The following is a 15,741-nucleotide window of genomic DNA, read 5'->3' as shown; positions in this document are numbered from 1 at the left end:
CTAGAAGAAAACGGTTAAATGACACTTTCCTACTTTACTACAACAGAGTTATAAGGAATATCTTTTGGATTGAAATATTTGTTTAGATTTAGCTGTACAGAAGTGCTGTTTTTCTAATTGTGATTAGAGTTGATTGGGACTTTCACTTTGACATTAATGAAGTGAATAAAAAGTATCTTTAAAAGTCTCATCCTTTCCTTTCATTAATGTCCACAGCCACTGCTAATCCTTTCAGCAGAGTTATTTCTTCTAGTATTTCATTAATCAAATTAACATTTGATTGATCAGCTTGATCATTTCTTCTGCACAGAAATTCCCCAATTTGTTAGGTATCTGGTTTTAGTTCTAAATTATATATATTTTCCCCATACACAGCCCTTGCATGTGAATACATTGTTTTTTACAGTTCTTACGAATTTTCTCATTTCAAGTTTTCAGCAGCAGCAGCAAAAAAGAAAATGTTTCTAAATTTGATGTTAGCATAGGTGAACCTTAGCAGTCCAGGTACACGTCTATGTGGTTTATAGAGAAAACTGAGAGTAAAATTGAGGTTACAAGTTCTCCCTCTAAGCTACATCCAGTGTCTTTCCACAAGTTCCAGCAACAAATTGACACTGATCTCAGAGAGAGAAGCAAGAGTCAAGGCTCAGATTTTTCCTGAGGGGTGTGCAGACTGTGTGAAATTCAAAGTTTCCCAAACCTTGAGCTAATTTTTCTAAGCAAGGACAGCATGCCCCATTTGGGGATATAAAAGGCTGCCAAAAGCTGTTTCTAACAGCTGAAGTTTGGTACACTTGCATTTATAGTGTAAAATTATAATGATCTCAACATTGTATCTTTTATTTTTCTTATATACATTTAATGTTAGGTTTTGATTTCTGACTGCTATTGTAGTTTTTGAGCAGTCATAATTAGTTTCTACTTTTTGTGCTGAGATTTGATATAAACTAGTCTGGTCCCTGTCCCCCACCCCCAAAGGAAGAATTTATCTGGAAAGGCGTTCCAGGCAAGGTTGTTGAGGTTACTCAGAAACCAATTACATACTAGCTCAAGGGAAACAAAGAAAAAGGTGCAAGATTCTGACGAATAGGCCATATGTATTCTCTAAAAATATCTTACTCAGGCTTTTATGCCATTGGTTCATTAAAAAAATAGTAATGTATTAGCACCTAGCAGCACAGATGTAATGAAATTTTCATTAATATTTCCATTGTAAATCGCCTCTAGAGAAATTTATATAATTGAAAGGGTTTTCATTTGTTCCTCACTGGTAGAATAGTAATCCAATTTATTTAAATGCATAGCTATTGCAGTGAATAAAGCAGTGTAAGTCCCCAGCAAGTACTGCTATACAGGCTCTATGTAAACATCATATATAGGTGCTCAGTGTCTGTAAACTAATGTATTAATTAAAAAGAATTACATGTCTTAAAGAGCAGTCATATTTCAAAAGCATGTATCTGATGAAACATTAGAATTAAAAGTATTTATTTTCTCTGGTAGGAAGGGAGGAGTTTTTCACATGCTTTTTCACCTTCCTCCCATTTAATTAAACATCTGTCAATTAAAATATTGTAGATAGAGCTGTGTAATTAAAAGGTGCTTTCAGTGAATTTTGAAGACATCATATTACAACTTCAAATTGTTACTTCACCTGAAAGAGCATGTTTCCTCTATAGAAGCCTTTATCTATTAAATGATTTGGTGATGCATACTTTACCAGATAATTACTGTCTTCTTAAAGCTGTCACAGAATTGTGCACCTGCATCTATGAATTCCATTAAAAATAAATAAATACAGACCCTCTTCTGAATACATGCTGCATCAAAGGATGCACAGGTATTTTGATATCGTAATTAAATCCCTCTGAATTCTGAGACAAGTTGAAAGCTCTGACTCCTATCTACAGTAGATATCACCATAATTTGTTTTGTTGTCTGAGCATCACAAGAGTTTCATTCATGTCTCCACTCCTGGCTATAAATTTGGTATTTTTGTTTTTCAGTGATTAAAGTGAGCTAATGTGAGATTCTTATTGCTAAATGGATTAGTCACGTTTTCTTCTCCAATCAATGGAAAGCCCCTGCTTTCTGTCTGTCCCTGTAATAAGTATTAGCAAACACTCAGCCAAACAGAGGGCAGATAGGTTAATTGATATACGAAAAATCAACCTGCCAATATATGTATATATATACATACATTTCAGTCACAGACTGGACTAAAAACTGTAGAGAGACCACAGTGAATTCACTCTGAGTTGAATGTTGCTAGTGTTGTTGCAAGAAATTATGTGGCCTTAATTCTCTTTTTTTAGAATAAGTGTAAGACAAATCTGTCTATTTGAAAAGCTTATTATATTGAAGGCTCTTTTTTTGAGTATGCTGAAATATTTTTTGTAATGGAGCTTTGACAAAACACTTTCCAGTTGGCATCAAAAAGATGCATGAAAGCTAGTATTTTCTAATCTAAGATTTTCATGAAATCCACTGAAACTTAATGGCCAATGTTTTCAGTTATAGCTTAAGGCAATGAAGCTATGCCAAGCTATTTTAGCATTTCAGAGTTTAAGGCATGTCTGGAAAACACTCTTAGTCATATGATTTAATTTTAGGTAGTCCTGTGAGGAGAAGAGATTTGAGTGATCCTTATGGACCCCCTCAACTTGAGATAGTCTGTGGTTTTATGTTTCTATAATTTAAACCACAGGGTTGTTTTTACATCATAAAAATACATCAATATATAAATATTAAATATGTTTATGTTGCTACCATTTTCATATACATATTTTACAGAGGGATATTCTCTATTATTTTCAGAAATTCTCAGCAATGCTCACTAAAATGGAAATTGCAAAAATTAGTTTGAGAAATAAATAACAGCACCATCATTATCATCTCTTTTTGAACCAGTGTTGACAAAGGCAGTAATCAAGATTAGTCATACCTTTTACATGTGTTCTGTAGAAATATAAATTTACAGAACAGGATCAAGGCTTTAATGATGTACTTTGAAATATTAAATCCTCTAAACCAGAAAATTGATAAAGTTCAAATTATCAGTAAAAGGTTATATTTTTTCCTAATGGATGTCACACTTGAGTCTTATTTCATAAAATGGAATAATCATAGACACATTTAGGTTAGAGAAGACATCTAAGATTATCAAATCCAACCTGAGCTTAACCAAGAATGGCCAAGTCCAACACCAAACCATGTCTCTAGGTGTCCTGTTTATATATCTTTTAAATATCTCCAAGGACAGTGACTCAATAGTTTCCCTGGGAAGCCTGCTCCAACGCTTGACAACCTTTCTGTGAAGTTTTCCCTAATATCCAACCTAAACTTCTCCTGGTGCAACTGTGCAACTGAGGCCATTTCCTCTTGTTCTATCACTTGTTTTTTGAGAGAAGAGTACAACCCCTACTTGGCTACAACCTCCTTCCAGGTAGTTGTAGAGAGCAATAAGGATGCCCCAGAGCTGCCTTTTCTCCAGCCACTGGCCTTGTTAGTCACCCAGGCACACCCAGGCTCATGTTCAGCTGTCAACCAGGACATCCTGGTCCTTTTGCACCATTCCAGGAACTCTACCCACAGCCTGTAGCACTGCAGGGGACCATCATGGTCCATGTGGAGGATCTGGCACTTGGCCTTATTGAACCTCATACAATGGATGGAGTCTGTCCAGATCCTTCTGCAGTTCCTTCTACCCTCCAGCAGATAACACTTCCACCCCACTTGGTGTCCTCTGCAAACTGACTGGAGGTACACTTGATCCTCTCCTCCAGATCACCAATAAAGATGTTAAACAGGACTGGCCCAAATTCTGAGCCCTGGGGATCACAACTTGTGACTGGCTCCCAGCTGGATGTAACTCCATTCACCAGCACTCTCTGGGCCCAGCCATCCAGCCAGATTTTAGCAAGTGATGGGTGCACCTCTCCAAGCCATGGGCTGCCAGCTTTTCCAAGAGAATGCTGTGGGAGGCAGTAACAAAAGCTTTACTGAAGTCCAGGTAGATAACATGCACAGCCTCTCCCCCATCCACCAGTCTTGTAATAGAAGATGAGTCTGGTCAAGCAGGACCCGCCTTTCCTAAGCCCGTGCTGGCTGTGCCTGATCAGCTGGTTGTTCTGCATGTGCCACATGGTAGCACTCAGGATGATTGCTGGTCAAAGGCCCATTCAGCCTGACCTTGGACACTTCCAAAGATGGGGCATCATTTGCCTTTCTCCAAAGCAGACACTGTAATATGAGATTAAAAATACATTTAAAACCAAGTTTAATCTTGCTGAATAATGTGACCCTGAGTATTTCTGATTCCAAGTAAATTAACCCAGCTTCAGCCTTCCTGAAGCCCATGTTTAATGAAAAAGCTGCATCAACTTAAAATAACACTATGGCTGCTTTCAAGGGAGGGCCCTAAAAGCAGCTGTAAATTAAATTACTAGAGAAGATTCAGAAATACTTTCTTCTGATGACATGATATTTTTCTTGCAGAGATTTAAAATCAATGACAGTTTAAAAGAAATGTAAAATTACTGTTTCCCAAACTGCAAATTATATGGCACAAAAAGAGGAAAAATTGACCGTCCCAGCCAGCTGGGATCTTTTCCCCTCCTTCTTATGCTTTTAGTGGAAACTTAACTATAGAGACATGTCTGATTACATCTCCCCGTTAGCAGTGGACTTTCTGAACTTATTCTACCTCTTTGAAGACTTTTTGGTTGCACCATAATGACTAGTTATATAATTGTTTAAGAAAGCCTAAAACACTTGCCTACAGTGTCATTCATAGGTCAGTGATTGCTAATGGGATACTGAGTCTGGCCCTCCTCCACATCAGCAGTACACAGCTGTCCCAGGCAGGTAGTGATTATGTGTCATTAAAACTTGATTCTTGTTCACTGTTCTGTCAAAAACGAGGTTTTTGTGTTCAATCCATTTCTTAATGGGCAGGTGTTACAAGCAAATTGGCATTAATTGGCAACATTGTTGGTGACCTTAACAGAAAACTGAAGGTATGGAATGATCGAGAGCATAAAAGCTGTGATTACAGAGATGAGCTCTATTTTAGTGCTTTGGAGGAATGATGCGAAGAGTTTTCAAGAGGAGCAGCAGTAGCTGTTTAGTGGAGAAATGCCTTGAAGTTCAGCCAGCTCACTACACTGGGTCAGACCAAAGAACCACCCAGCCAAAAAGCTTGTTCCCAAAAGATGCCTTCAAGAGAATGCAAGAACAGAGGAAATATGTGCAAATATTTCCGGGAATTTTTCCTACATTTCTGATGACTTCTGACATAGATGCTTCCTGAGCCAGTTTGTTATATAGATTAGCACATTCATTCTTTGTTTTTATCCAACGTCTTTTACTTCTAATCAATACTCCTGCTTCTTATGTGAAAATACCAAGTGCACCACTGTTTCTTAACCCCTTTCTCTGTTGTTTATTTTTTTTACACGTCAGTCATGCAATTCCCTCAGCAGTTTCTTTTCCAGACCAATGAATCTTTGTTTATCTAATTGTTAAAAAAAAATTCTGTTCAACATCTAAATTTCAAGATCTAAATTTTGAGTTTTAATCACCTGTTCCTATCCCATTACAGTGGGAAAAGTTAATATTGTTTTCCTTCATGTGCATTGCTATACATTTATCTACTATATTTTTAGCAGTTCTTTTATCTCTCATTCAGTTTATTGAGCTTTTTAGACAGCCCTTTCTCTTGTTTTTTTACTTGCTTCCTTCTCAGTTTCTCATTTTTGTCCTTGTGTTTTGACGAGAATATATCAAGGAGTCTCAGATTGAATTGTTCATAGATTACAGGTTAAATAGAACAAAATGAGCTGCTGGTCCTATGATGGTATTTTGTTTCTATGCAATGGTATGTATTCCCTGGTTTTCTGTGCAATGGTATGTATTCCCTGGTTTGCTCTTAAGAAGATGAAGAGGGGTAATTCCAACTTTATGCTCTACCATAACTAGCTTGACCCCTTCATACCCTTTTGCTGTTCTTGGCCATTAATGTTCAGATCATGCAGTAGGGTTTTCTGTAGATAGAAGTAGTTTGGAACCATGGGGAAAAAAATTATTCCTTCTAGTGTACTTTTGAAATGGGAAGACCCATTTGCTTTAGGAGTTTGCAGCAGTTTTAACAGTTTAGTATTTTGACATGAATATTTCTATGCTGCAGTTTTGTAGCTTTGGGATTAATAGATTTTTGACCAAGTTATGTTGGCCATTTTTCCCTTTCAATTCATTAACCTAATGAATAGCTGTGATGTACATTTTCTAAAATTCTAGGTTTTTCTTGCATTCTTCAAGATACTTTTTCTTTATGATGATACCCTACTGAAGCATTTGATTGAAGTGTAGGGGTCTCAAATGGAAACATTAAATTGCGTATGTGACCTACTAATTTTTTTTTCCTGCCAAATGCTCTTAAATTAATTAGAATATTACAGATTATTTATCAGAATGCTCAATAACATGTTAAAAGAAGTAAAATTAATAGATCACAAGAAAAATATGTTTAAATTGTCTAGATGTTTTCTGCATCTTGAGAGTTTAGAGGGTGGGAACAATCAATGATGTTGTTGCAGGGATTTTTATGTTCCTTTATTTTCTCATTCTTGGATTCAGTGATCATAATCAAGTATTTATATTTGACTGCAATAAGCTATCTTGTTTATTCCTAGACATTTTTGTTTCCAGACAGACTATGTTAGATTATGTTGAGCCTTTTCAACTTCAGATTGCATGAGATTCTGTCAATTATTTTGGTTCATGCAGAATTCTGTAATATGTGCCAGATTCTTCATTGTGATACTAATAAATTTATTCTAGATTTTAAAGCCACCTTAGCCTTTTGTGTCTAATTTCATAAAACAAAATTAGTCTGTGGGCTTGATTATGAAATACTCTTACTGCAAAAATACCAGGACATCTCAGTCAAATGAGACCTGTATGGTTCTAGGGGATAGCCAATGCTCTAAATGAAATTCTTGTCCCTAAAATAAATTCTGTCTAAAACACTCCTTTGTGCTACCAACTCCAGCAAGTTCATTACATTTTTTTTTTACTAAAAAAATTATACTTCTGTCATTAAGTCTCAGTCATCCTGTTAGAACTTGAAACTCACTATTTTGATTTATTTAAAGTAAATAGATCAGCCCTTGTTGACTGTAAGAAGGGGCTTTAGGGGGGAAATTAATCCTAAATCCTTATGAGCAATAAAAAGAAACAGACAATTCCCAGAATGCTTTTTATTATGTGTAAGTTTTATGGCTTTTGAACACCTGGCAGAACAGAACTGAATTTGGGTCATTTTGTGGTTTCTTTGCTTTCATAAATACTACTCAGTGCTTATGTACAGTTCATATAAAAACAATTAACTTTCAACTCTGTTTTCTACTGGAAAGTTATCCGCTCAGTGTAGGATAAAAAATTTTGGTTCATAAAAAGCACAAATGCTAACTTTGACCTAAATGTGTATGTCTGTAAATCTCTCTCAGCCAACTTTGTGCAAATTTTACTGGTATCTTTATAAAAGAGTGAAATGCTCAACTTTTGCCTTTTCAGTAGAGACATTTGAAGAAGGACTTCAAAGATAAAATTTCAAAAGTCGTCCATCTATAGTATGATAACACAGGAATTAGAATTTTAAATCTACTCTTAAATAAGAGCACAATGCACAAATAAATATTCCACTGTAGTTTTTAATTAGGATATTATTTATGTCATTTTCTCTGATGATAGAAGGATGCAGAAGAGTTATACAGAACAAATTAATTTAAACTACAAATGTATATTATACTGCATTTAGAATAAAATCATGGCATTTATGACTGAAAGCTCTTTACTTTCTAGTATCAGTTATCAATATTAACAAAAATTTAGATGTGTTTAATGTTAAAGCAATACTGAAATTGCAGCAAGAGCAAAATATCAAGATAGGTAACATAGGAGTTTTCATTTCTCTACTCCACTCTGAGTTTCTTGAATACTTTTATTGTGATGATTATTCACTTCTGAGGCAAACAGAGCCAGAGATGCATATTCATGGGTTTTTCACTATATTGTATTCTAAGCTCTCCTACTGTTTCTCATTTATTCTGCACAGGCTCCATCATCACCTTCTTCACCCATAGCTAATGAACCAAAATACGAGAAGCGCTGGCTAGACACCTTATCAGTTCCTCTGTCGATGGCTCGAATCTCGAGGTACAAAACCGGAACAGATAAATTAAGGTTTGTAATCTGAAACGGGAGGCACTGGGTTAGTTAGCTGTACAAAGTGTTTTGCTGTGGATTGTTGGCTTTACAGGACCTGAGTGGAGATATGCAATTCTTCTTATTAAAAGCTATGCAGTTCATCTTCTCCTAAGATTAATGGTATTCATGGTGATTACCAAAGATAAAGTAAAGCTCCTACAAATACATTTCTATAATCTGTTGTATCTTGGAATTCAGTTAGCATCAGCAGCTAGCACAAAAGTTAATCCCAGTGTTATGTGAATGAATTTTGAAGCTACTACATTTCCTTCAGTGTACCTAATAGGATACTTCTATGTTCCCCAATTCTAATATTGTCAATTAACTCTCCTTTTTCATTATAAATGATAACACCATGCATAATCATCATGCCTGTGCTGTCATGTCATGTAGATATACTTTTATCAGTGTCATAAAGAAAGCCATATTGATGATATTTTGGCAAAGTACATGGTACAAAATACTGTATTTTTGATCATAGAATTTTTTTGCATCTCAGAGACCTAACTAATGGTTAATAAACTGTGGAATAGGATGTCAGAGGCTATTTTACTGGGCTTCAGGAAATATAAAAACAAAAGTGAAGTTTAATAAAGCTTCAATAAAAAATATGCTTGAGAAAGTTTTACACATTGCAGAATACATAAGCTTTTTCTGCAAACCATTCTATGGTACAACTCTCTCAAATCTACCAGTAGTTGTAGGCCAAGCAGACCATAGTTCTCCATATGTATCAGAGCAGGAGTTCATTCACTGTCCTTATTTTCCATGGTCTTTAGGGGTTGCCCTATTTTTATTTGCCCCTAATACATATTAAGGAGATAACTGGAATCTCTATAGACGAATCAATGTACAGGTCACCTGCTATGAGGAGGTACCAGAAATTCATGTGAAGATCTTTATTGACTTCTGCCAAATTTTTACCTGTTTCCTCAAAATGACCTGAAACACATTATTTTTCTAGTAGGACAGATATGCTGCTTTAACTTACAGTAATTCAGCTTCTAAGGCAGTTGGCAGCTCCTCTCCCAGACTTTGTGTTAAAGCATCACAGGTGAATAATAAATTGTCCAGAAAAGTTTTAGCTTCTTCCACAGACTTTCTTTGAACTCTTAATTCTCTTCAACTTAGTGTCTCATCACTTCTCCACCACTTTCTTCCTCTCTACTTCAGCTAACAAGTTCTGCTGTCCAGTCTTGTCCAACCTATCACAAACCTCCAACCATTCGAGGCTTAGACATTCAGTGAATTAAATAAAAAAATCTCAGTGTTTACATTTAGGCATCAACTTATCATCAGTGTTCTAGAATCTGAAGGATAAATGGAAGAGGACAGAACATTTAAACCTCTGACTTCAGTTACCACCCTGATAGTTTGAAGAGGTTTTATTCCTGTGCTGTGTACTTTACACATTAGATTGAGAAATTCCAAGGGATTCCAGTTCCCAGAAGAGTAGCATGTGAATTTTGAGAATTCTCTGAAGTAAAACGGCTCTGGCTTTGTACTGGGTCTGGCTGAGATGAAGCTCATCTTTATAGTAGTCCATATGGTGCTGTGTTTTCATTTGTGACTAAAGCAATATTAATAGCACACCAGTTTAGTGGCTGTTGCTGACCAGGGCTTGCACACCATCAAGGCTTTCTCTTTTTCTTGGTTTGTCCTACACAGTAAATAGGCCCAGGGTAGGCAAGAATTTAAGAGGAGGCACAAGCAGGACCAGTGAACCAAACTGACCAAAGGAATATTCCATGCTGTGCAACATCTTTGCTCAGCAATAAAAACTGAGCAGAGAGGGCATGGGGAAAGAGAGCCATTTCATGGAGACTGACAGGATATCATTCTGCTTGTGAGAGACAGTGAGTGGTTGTATTTGCATCACTTGTTTTGCAGTAATTTCATTAGATGGGGGTTTTCCCTCTTCTGTTTATTTATTAAACTTGCTTTATTTCAGTTTATGAGGTTTTTCTTCTTCGAATCCTCTCTGCTATGCCTCTGGAGAGGGCTGGGGGAGTGAATGGCAGTGTGGATTCTTGGCTGCTGGCCCGAGATCAACCCATCACAGACGTTTTTTGTGTAAGATTTGAGGAACTTAGTGCCTTCAGTTTTAGTCTTGGGAGAGACATATTCTCTCATGATGTATCTCACTCCATATATATTTAGTATATATTGCACTCTTCTATTATTAGTGGGTGTTTTATTATTGTTGTATACACTCGGAAGGAATATGAAATAGTGCCATAAAGCCTACTGTCATCCCATGATACTTTACTTCTAGAGTAAGTGCTGCTTGCTTGTTTTGGTGAACCAACAAATCAGCTATATGAGCATTAAAGGGATATTGCCTTGAGGCTAACTGTGGATGAGGCATTTCCCATATTCTTACTAAAAGTGGAATTTCTGTGCCTGAGGGACAGCAGACTACTCTTACCATGTACTGTGAAATGCATGTATGTATTTTTACTATTATCCAACTCGTATCCTCTTTTTGCATTTCCCCATGTTCATATATGTATAGTGTCCAATGTATGTCTTCTGTAATTACTCTCTAAAATAAATACTTGCTTTGCATGAAATAAAACCTCTGATCAGTCTGGATAAAAACCCGGCTTTCAACCACATCTGCCTGTCTTTGTTCCCTTTTAGATTGGAGCCATCAGTCTAAAGCCATTAGAGTGAGCACAAACTCATTCCCCTGAATGGATCACAGATCCTTCTGACTGATTTCCTAATTTTACCATACCCTGAATATTTATTTGGAGCCTATTTTCATACATGGGTTGACAGCATGTTTGTTTTTCCTGTACTACATGAGTCCACGAGTCTGTCATAACTTGTATGTATCCTGCATGTTCTTGGGCTGTATTATATCCTTTGTGGTTAAACTGTGCAGTTTAAATTCTTCTGTAGTTCAGTTGAGTTTTCCAGTAGCTTTGCCCAAAAAAAAGGCATGCTTTCAGCATATTCTTGTGTCATGAGATGGCCAAGATCACATGTATCTGTTTGATTCTTATTTGTTGTTCATGTGAAAAGAAAGGCAACTTGCCTCTGGGTTTTCATTTCACTTGACTTTTTATTGTATTTTTCACAGGAAGTCTTTAGACTGTAACTTAATGACACAAGAATATTTTTTTCATATATTTTTAATTCTGTTAACACCACATGCATTAACAGAAACAAGAGAGAATGGGATAGGTATTTTCCTTCCTTATAAAGGAATGGCTAAAATACTAAACACTGGGCATGTGAAATATGTTTATCAATACCACAAAACAAAAGCAAAAAAAATTTCCTCTGAATATTTTAAAGGAAAAATAAGAAACATAGTAGCTGTCATTCCTGTTCTCAATGGAAGATTAAACTTTGTATCAACTACTGAAATCAGCTTGAATTAGTGTATTTCGCATTCTTGGTATGGTTGGAGTCTGTCTGAAGGTATTTATATATGTAGCATGCTAATTAGTCTTTTTGATTAGTTAGAAATGAATCTTTTTTTATTCATTTGCCTTTATTTTATAGCACTAGTGCTTTTATTATTCTAGACTTCTCACAATCCATCAATGTAATTTTTCTCTGTGAGAAGTAAGGCAATATAAATATAGTGAGAATGCTATTGCTGTGAATACTCTTAATTGCTAGTTGGCAATAGGAGCATTTTTTGACTGTTGAGGACTGAATTGGTCAATAAATGTGATGTAAGCTTAACAGAGAAATAATATCAGTAAGTTTTTCTCACCCAAAGGAATTTGTGGTTCATATTCTAGTTTGAGATGGTTTTCTTTTTTAAGATAGAAAAGTAAAGACAGCTAGTCTTTTAGAAGGTGAGGAATACAGATCATGCATTGTAGTCTTTCATTTTTGTTATGCAGTTTTTATTTGGGGAAATGCAGATATTACTATTTTTAGTCCTTACAGCTGATACTGGTAGTAATGTATAATGATTTTATACAGTGTATTGGCAGAAGCTTTGAGTAAATGTACAATACATACAACAACTTGAACATTATGAGTTGAGAGACTGAAGAAAAAATGCTTATTTCAAATATGGGAGACTAAAGTAGTGAGTGGAATGAAAGTAGCTATGAGTCCATGTAGCTGTGATGCCAATTACAAAACAACTTAATTAGATTTAGTGCTATTTTTATTTCCTGGTATTCTGACCATTGCAATTACTCTGAAGTATTGTGTGTTTTTATTTTTTTTAATGTGTTCACTGGTTTCTTAACAGATTTTTTCTGAAGAATGGTATTTTCCATTTATCATTTCAGTAAGTTAACAAGTGCTTTTAATTAGGTAAATAAATTGAAAACTAAGAAATTGAATGAACCATTTTGGAAAAATCTTAAAATTAGGCGCAATCTCACTGTCTCACAAAATTAAATGAACTTTCTCACAGTTTTCTGACACATCAGTTAGACAATATCTGTAGAAGTACATATGTTTGTGTTACTTCAGTTATCTTACTTGGTTTCTATAAGTGTAATGAAAATAAAAGTTACAATACTGGAATCAAAATGTTCCCCCCAAAACTACAAACATAGAATGCAATTAAGTTTATGTTTAATGTTTTGATATCCTCTGAGCTACATGGTTTCTGTTGATAGTGCAGTTACATGCTCACATTTAGACATTTTGCAAGGTCCGAGGTTCTGTGACATTTACAATACAAAATCCCATTACTTTTTACATGACATTTCAAAGAGATTAAGTAATTCAGATCCTTCCTTTTGGAGAATTTCCACTCAGATCTACCCATAGTCCTTAAAACTTCAGTCTAAGTAGACATTCTAGCAAGAGGGCCGTGTAGTATTATAAACAAGCCACAATAAAATGTTGTAGCAAAAGCAATAAAAATTAGCTCAAACATGAAAAAATTATACAAACAGGAGGAAGTACTGATTCAGGACCTGGGAAGATGCAAAGCTGATCAAATCCATCTGTCTGTATCAGCATGGTAGTAAAGATGAAAGAGTTGCAGTCAAGCCTACATCTAGATTTTTGTAGAAATATCTATATAATGAAATACCTATATAAGTCTAAGAGAGATGGTTTCACATGCTGCAGATACTAAAAATAAAAATATATGCTTTGCTGGATTTCTTAGCCTCCAGTAAAGTAAAAGTTCAGCTCTTCCCATTTCAGCTGGCACTGAAAATACTTTTTATCTTAGAAAAGTCTTTGGATTTAACACCTTTATAGCAGCAAACTGCTTGTATGGAAAAATTTCCTTACTAATATTAATTAGTAGTACTTGTTTAAATGTGTCAATGTCAAGAAGAAAACCTAAAGTCTTATCTGTTATTCTGACTGCCATGCTCACAAAGAGTGTTTATTTTATTACAAGAAATTAATACCATAAACAAACTCCAGAAGAGATCAGGAATGCAGATCTATTCATAATTTCACCATGAAAGTGAGATAGAAAGACACTGAGTATTGAAAATGGTGCCTCATGCTCTTTAGCAGAAATGCTTGAAGGAAACAAATTTACAGATAAGGAGAAAAATCTCAAAGTAAGAAATGTGATGGCAGTGCAACACAAATTTCTAGTATTTAGGAAATGCAAATATTAATTTCTTGCTCTAGTTGCAGTAGTCAGCAGCATAACTTCAGTAATAGAAGATGTAGAAATTTCCTCTGTCTGTGTTTTAAAATCATCTTAGGGCCTCAGGGAAAAAAGAAATACAAACCAACAATGAAAATAAAAACCTACAGCAACTTTATGGCATCTTGAAACCATTCAAACTTATTATTTGGTATTAAATGGAAAGCTCCTCCTTGACAGCTAACAGGAGTAAGTGCTTTGTTGTGTCTTTTTTTCTTTTCTCTGTTTTGAGGAAATGGCAGAGAGAAATGCATGTCACTTAAGCCTGTAGGATTTATTTTCTTGTGAATTCCAGGGCCATCTTCGTGCTTGCTTTGATTGTTTCGCTTAAAACAAAAGCCTTAGGATTTATTTTGTTAAGCTTTTGTTTTTAGTTTGGATATCTGTTTTTACTTGTAGCCTTCTGCACACTATGCTTTTTAGAATACAGTGTGGTACATGGAACAATATCAATATATTATGGGATCTTCAGAGAGAAACTTTTGTAACTGAAAGCAAGAAATAAAGTAAAGTTTGTAGTAAAGTTGATTAAGATTCAGGGCAAAAGCATTGTGTTACTACCATGACTGGCATATATAAACTTTGAAAAGCACTGGCTGGTTTTTTATCTTATGTCATTTACACTGAACTGCTTTCTGCTAAAACCACCTTCTTGCCAAGCCAGCCCAGTGGGGACAGCAGTGCCCCAAAGGTCTCAGTCTCGTGTGCCAGGCAGTGTGACCACCACTGGCTCATCAGAAGCCTTGAACCAGCCTGAGCTCTGGGAAAAGAATGTTCTGGTGTCAGTGTGCCAGGCCAGCACGCTATATACAGCCACAAACAGAAGGGACAATCTGAATCAGTGTCGTGAGCTGTTTATTTCAAACATCAGTCTCAGTACATTGTTAGAACAATGGAGACAGAGTATGTTCACAGCTCTCTGATTCAAATGGAATGCCAAGGAAACATCACGTTACAGGGTAGCATAAAGCCATCTCAGCCTAGGTTTCAGCCAATCACACAGAGCAAAACATGTTGACAATAATTCAATCATATGAAACACACGTAATGGTAGATAACACAATAGGGACTTTTTTTCTAACACAATGGCTCGTTTATGAGAGACAAAGCACAAAGACTCATTCATACTAACCTTCTAAAGATATACATTAAATAAACTTGTTGCAACCTATAAGGGCACATCACAGGGGCTTATTGTTCTCTTTCTCACGTCTGCTCTACTGCTTAGAAAACTTTTCGCTGTATTAGCAATGTTCACAGATCTGCTGTCTGAGGCTTGCTTTTTTACCACTTTCTCAAAACACTCTAATTTTATGAATCCCAACAATAGTGTACTGGAGCAAGGGAACGAGCTCTGCAGGCATGGCCTGGGGACCTTGGCAGACACCCCACTGAGCAGGAGTCAGCTGAGCACAGGTTCAGTGATGAACTCCCATATAATGGGCTGTGTTAGCAATAAGATAACCAAGGAAAATGGTTGCTCTCACCTATTCTCATCTACTTGCATTCCTGAGGCCACGTCTAAGGTAGCTCCCTCTGTGTCTAGTTTTGGTGTTCCTGTGGAAAAGATTTGTATTTTAAGAAAGTTAGTGAGGAGGCTGGACATGGGGACTAGCAGGATTCCTCACACCTTATTTGATTCTGTGCAAATATCATGTTAGTGAAGTGTTCGATCTTTATTGAATATTATTAACTGTCTGTAATTGATCACCATATTTTAAAAAGGGGTTTTAGTGTAATCCACTCACTTTCATGCCACTACTAAATGAGCTTTTGTGGTTCCTATAGGAAAATTTTAAGAGTTAAAAAAGCATATCCCACCAGCATTCAGGTGTAGGGGATTTCAAAGGTACATATGCAGTGCCTAACTT

The 15,741-nt window shown here is 35.9% G+C and overlaps 1 protein-coding gene across 6 annotated transcripts in view; it reads left to right on the top strand.

Moving 5' to 3' along the window:
• The window catches only part of SNTG2 (syntrophin gamma 2), a 236,248-nt gene that overhangs the window by 153,576 nt on the left and 66,931 nt on the right, over window positions 1-15,741 (top strand). For all 6 annotated transcript variants that reach the window (XM_074538152.1, XM_074538153.1, XM_074538154.1 and 3 more), the window contains one exon: window positions 8,117-8,244. In XM_074538152.1, coding sequence (XP_074394253.1) covers window positions 8,117-8,244 — 128 coding nt within the window. The remainder of the gene's footprint in view (window positions 1-8,116; window positions 8,245-15,741) is intronic.

The sequence above is a fragment of the Zonotrichia albicollis genome, chromosome 3 (assembly GCF_047830755.1).
Source record: "Zonotrichia albicollis isolate bZonAlb1 chromosome 3, bZonAlb1.hap1, whole genome shotgun sequence".
Lineage (NCBI taxonomy): Eukaryota > Metazoa > Chordata > Aves > Passeriformes > Passerellidae > Zonotrichia > Zonotrichia albicollis.
The sequence above is the reverse complement of the archived record's forward strand: the minus strand, read 5'-3'. Positions and strand labels throughout refer to the sequence as shown.